Source organism: Corvus brachyrhynchos, unplaced genomic scaffold, assembly GCF_000691975.1.
Source record: "Corvus brachyrhynchos isolate BGI_N302 unplaced genomic scaffold, ASM69197v1 scaffold197, whole genome shotgun sequence".
NCBI classification, from domain to species: domain Eukaryota; kingdom Metazoa; phylum Chordata; class Aves; order Passeriformes; family Corvidae; genus Corvus; species Corvus brachyrhynchos.
In genome coordinates this window covers 49,682-54,117 of record NW_008239108.1, presented here as the reverse complement: position 1 = coordinate 54,117, position 4,436 = coordinate 49,682, and the positions used below count along the sequence as shown (strand labels likewise).

Here is a 4,436-nt window from a genome sequence, read left to right as displayed (position 1 = left end):
CTGTGCCTCGACAGCCGGGATGCCCGCGCCGCCCTCTCGGGCAGGGCCAAGGAGGTGAGGGTGGGCCTGTGCTCCGTGTCCTGCTCCAGGGGCTCCCTCGGTGTCCCTCGGAGCTGCGGTGACACTGGTGGGGTTTTCCTGGCAGTTCCTGTCCCTGGATGACATCCTGGAAACCAGCCAGGCCAGCGGGAGCATGAGGAGGAACCGGCAGCGTGCGGTAAGAGGAACCAGGTGCCTTTTACCCCTCTTTTTATCCTTCCTTTTTCTCCTTTTACCTTTCCTTTTCTTCCTCTTTTTATCCTTCCTTTTTCTCCTTTTATCTCTCCTTTTCTTCCTCTTTTTATCCTTTCTTTTTCTCCTTTTACCTTTCCTTTGCTTCCTCTTTTTATCCTTCCTTTTTTCCCTTTTATCTTCCCTTTTATCCCTCCTTTTTGTCCTTTTACTCTTTCTTTTTCTCTTGTTTACCACTCATTTTCCTCCTTTTTTCCCTCCTTTTATTCCTCTGTTCATCCCTCCTCTTTTTCACCTTTCTTCTCCTTTTCCCTCTTTTTTCTTCTCCTCCTTTCTCTTTTTCTTCCTCTTTTAACAGGACTTTTTCTTCCTCATTTTCTTCCTCATTTTCTTCCTCTTATCCCTCTTTTTATCCCTCCTTTTCCTCCTTTTTTTCCTTCTCCTTCTTTCTCTTTTTCTTCTTCCTTTTCTTCCTCTTATCCCTCTTTTTATCCTTCTTTTTATCCCTCCTTTCCCCCCTCCTTTTCCTCTTTTTTTCCTCCTCCTTCTTCCTCCTTTTCTTCTTCTTATCCCTCTTTTTATCCCTCCTTTTCCTTCTATTTTTCCTTCTCCTTCTTTCTCTTTTTCTTCTTCCTTTTCTTCTTCCTTTTCTTTCTCTTCTCTCTCTTTTTATCCTTCTTTTTATCTCTCCTTTTCCTCCTTTTTTTCTTTCTTTTTCTTCCTCCTTTTCTTCCTCTTATCCTTCTTTTTATGCCTCCTTTTCCCTTTCCTTTTCCCCCTTTTTTTTCCTTCTTCTCCTTCCTCTTTTTCTTTCTCATTTTCTTCCTCTTATCCCTCTTTTTATCCCTCCTTTTCCCTCTTCTTTTTCTCCTTTTTTTCCTTCTCCTTCTTTCTCTTTTTCTTCTTCCTTTTCTTACTCTTATCCCTATTTTTATCCTTCTTTTTATCCCTGATTTTTCCCCTCCTTTTCCTCCTTTTTTTCCCTCCTCCTTCTTCCTTCTTTTCTTCCTCTTATCCCTCTTTTTACCCTTTTTTATTCCTCCTTTTCCTCCTTTTTTTCTTTTTCTTCCTCCTTTTCTTCCTCTTATCCTTCTTTTTATCCCTCCTTTTCCCTCTCCTTTTCCTCCTTTTTTTTCCTTCCCTTTCTTCCTCTTTTTTTTCCTCCTTTTCTTCCTCCTCTTATCCCTCCTTTTCCCCTCCTTTCCCCCTCCTTTTCCCCCTCCTTTCCCCCCTCCTTCCTTTCCCCCTCCTTTTCCCCCCCACGGCAGCATTTTCCCGGGTGAGCCCCGGGGCCATCCAGCAGGGATGGTGGCTTTGGGGACAATGCCCCCTTTCCAGGCTCTCTCTGCACTTCCCATGCCCTGCCGGGCTGTGAACATCGTTCGCCTGACCCCGATGGCCGTGGTGCCCCTGGACGAGGCGGAGAAGAAGAAAGATCCCCTCTTGAGGTGCCACTCCTGGCAGTGCCCCTGTCCCCTCCCCTGCTCCAATCCCTGGCTGGGATTGTCCCCTGTCCCTTTCCCTGCTCCAGTCCCTGACTGGGACTGTCCCCTGTCCCTTCCCCTGCTCCAGCTGGGATCCCTGGATAGGATTGTCCCTGTCCCTTTCCAGTTGGGATCCTTGGATGGGATTGTCCCTGTCCCTTTCCCTGCTCCAGTTGGGATCCATGGTTGGGACTGTCCCTGTCCCCTCCCCTGCTCCAGTTGGGATCCCTGGGTGGGATTGTCCCTGTCCCTTTCCCTGCTCCAGTCCCTGACTGGGACTGTCCCCTGTCCCCTCCCCTGCTCCAGTTGGGATCCCTGGCTGGGACTGTCCCCTGTCCCTTTCCCTGCTCCAATCCCTCCTGGGATTGTCCCTGTCCCCTCCCCTGCTCCAGCTGGGATCCCTGGCTGGGACTGTCCCTGTCCCCTCCCCTGCTCCAGCCAGGCTCCCTCAGGCTAAATGCACAATTCCTTCGGGGCTCTGGCGAGGAGCAGGAACACCCCGGGATGTGCAGGGACATCCGGCCAGTCCTGTGCTGCTGCGAGGGCTGGGGTGACCCTGGGCTGGCCCGGGGGATGTTGGGGACCCCCCAGGGCTGTGTGTGGGGGGATCCCTGACGGGATTTCCCGCAGCGGGAGCGGGGAGGGGCTGGGGAGCCGCTGGGATTTCCAGATGAACACCTGCGCCTCCCACGCCTCCGGCGCCTTCCTGCTGGAGACAGCCAAGTTCTGCCCCACCGACCTGCAGCTGGAGCAGCCCCTGGCTGCAGCCACAGGTACCGGGGGGGCTCTGGGGTGTCACTGTCACCGTCACTGCCAGCAGCTCACTGTCACCGTCCCCTGGCAGCAGCTCCAGCATCCAGCCCCACGGAGCCTCCGAGCGCTGGCTGCGGCACGGCCCCGCTGCCGGCACTGAGCGTCCCCGAGGAGGCAGGTGAGGGCTGGCACCTGCTCAGGGACATCCAGGTGTCCCTGTGTCCCTCCAGGATGCTGGAGAGGAGGCTGAGGGGTGAATTCATCCCTCCACAAGTCCCTGACAGGAGGGGGCAGCCGGGGGGGTCGGGCTCTGCTGCCAGGGAACAGGGACAGGAGAGAGGGAACGGCCTCAGGCTGGGCCAGGGGAGGGGCAGGGTGGGCAGCTGCAGGAATTTCCCCATGGAAAGGGCTGCTCCCATCCCTGGAGGGGTTTCACGTCCGTGTGGGTGTGGCATTTGGGGACATGGGCAGTGGTGGCCCTGGCAGTGCTGGGAACGGTTGGATTCGGGCTCTGAGGGATTTCTACAACCCAGCCAACTCCACGATTCCCTGCTCCTGCCCTCTGCTGCCCCTTGGCCCCGGCAGGAGAAGCTCCAGTGTAGGCATGGGAGGTCCTGGAAGCTTCTCCAGCCTCTGCCCATTCCCACCTGTCCTCCAGGTGCTGCAGGACCTGACGATGACGACACTGCCGAGGCCCTGGGGGATGACATGGAAGTGACTCTGGTCCCTAACGAACACATTGAGGCTCAGAGGGTCTGTGGGGGCAGGGCCTTGTGGGGGGCTGCCTGTGCTCCTTCCTTGGATCCCTGGAGCTCCTTCCCTGGAGCCCCAGAGCCTCGTGTTCCTTTCCCAGATCCCTGGAGCCTCGTGTTCCTTCCCAGAGAGAGCCTTGTTGTCCCTCACCCCTTCCCAGGAACCCCTCACTCCCTCCTTGGAGTCCTGGAGGCCCTAAACTCATGTTCCTTCCCTGGATCCCTTTGCCCCTTTCCTCAGAGCCCCTCGTTCCTTCCCTGGAGCCCCACAGCTCCCCACTCCTTCCCTGGAGCTCCTCGCTCCTTCCCTGGATCCCTGGAGCCCCTCGTTCCTTCCCTGGACCCCCACAGCTCCTCACTCCTTCCCTGGAGTTCCTCACTCCTTCCCTGGACCCTCACAGCTCCCCACTCCTTCCCTGGAGCCCCCCAGCCCTTCCCTGGATCCCCCCGTCCCTCACTGTCCCTCTCCGTGTCCCCCAGGCCACGCCCCGGTCCCGGGGGTACGTCCTGCGGGAGAGACCCCCCAGCCAGGACCCCAAAGCCCACAGCAAGGTAAGGGGGGCCCGGAGCCGGGCAGATCCCAAATCCGGGTGGGATGGGACCCCCTGGGGTACCCTGGTGCCCCTGCCCATCGTCACCCCTGTGCCAGGAGGAGCCGGATCCGTGGCAGAGCCTCGACCCCTTCGCAGACTCCGAGGAGAAGCCCTTTAGGAAAGGTATTTTCGGGGCAAGTTGGGGCGTTCTGGGGGTGCAGGGGCAGCACGGCCCACAGGGGTCATTCCCAGCCCACAGAGGCATTCCCAGCCCACAGGGGTCATTCCCAGCCCACAGAGGGTCATTCCCAGCCCACAGAGGGTCATTCCCGGCCCACGGAGGGTCATTCCTGGCCACGTGTCCCTCAGTGTCCCCAGCCCCACAGGTGGTCATCCCTGCTCCCACAGGGGTCATTCCTGGCCCTGCAGCTGGTCAGTCCCAGCCCATGGAGGGTCATTCCTGGCCACGTGTCCCTCAGTGTCCCCAGCCCCACAGAGGGTCATTCCCAGTCCATGGAGGGTCGTTCCCGGCCCCATATCCTTCAGCATTCCCAGCTCCATGGTGGGTCATTCCCAGTCCCATGGGAGAGTCAGTCCTGGCCCCACAGGGGTCACTCCCAGCCCCACCTCGGGTCACTCCCAGCCCCTCCTCGGGTCATTCCCAGCCCCACTTCGGGTCACTC

General features: G+C 57.7%; 1 protein-coding gene across 1 annotated transcript in view; it reads left to right on the top strand.

Moving 5' to 3' along the window:
* The window catches only part of NCAPH2 (non-SMC condensin II complex subunit H2), an 8,778-nt gene that overhangs the window by 2,509 nt on the left and 1,833 nt on the right, over nucleotides 1–4,436 (top strand). Inside the window, exons 3-8 of the mRNA XM_017739395.1 lie at nucleotides 1,570–1,679; nucleotides 2,346–2,488; nucleotides 2,560–2,646; nucleotides 3,127–3,221; nucleotides 3,701–3,772; nucleotides 3,870–3,936. Coding sequence (XP_017594884.1) covers nucleotides 1,570–1,679; nucleotides 2,346–2,488; nucleotides 2,560–2,646; nucleotides 3,127–3,221; nucleotides 3,701–3,772; nucleotides 3,870–3,936 — 574 coding nt within the window. The remainder of the gene's footprint in view (nucleotides 1–1,569; nucleotides 1,680–2,345; nucleotides 2,489–2,559; nucleotides 2,647–3,126; nucleotides 3,222–3,700; nucleotides 3,773–3,869; nucleotides 3,937–4,436) is intronic.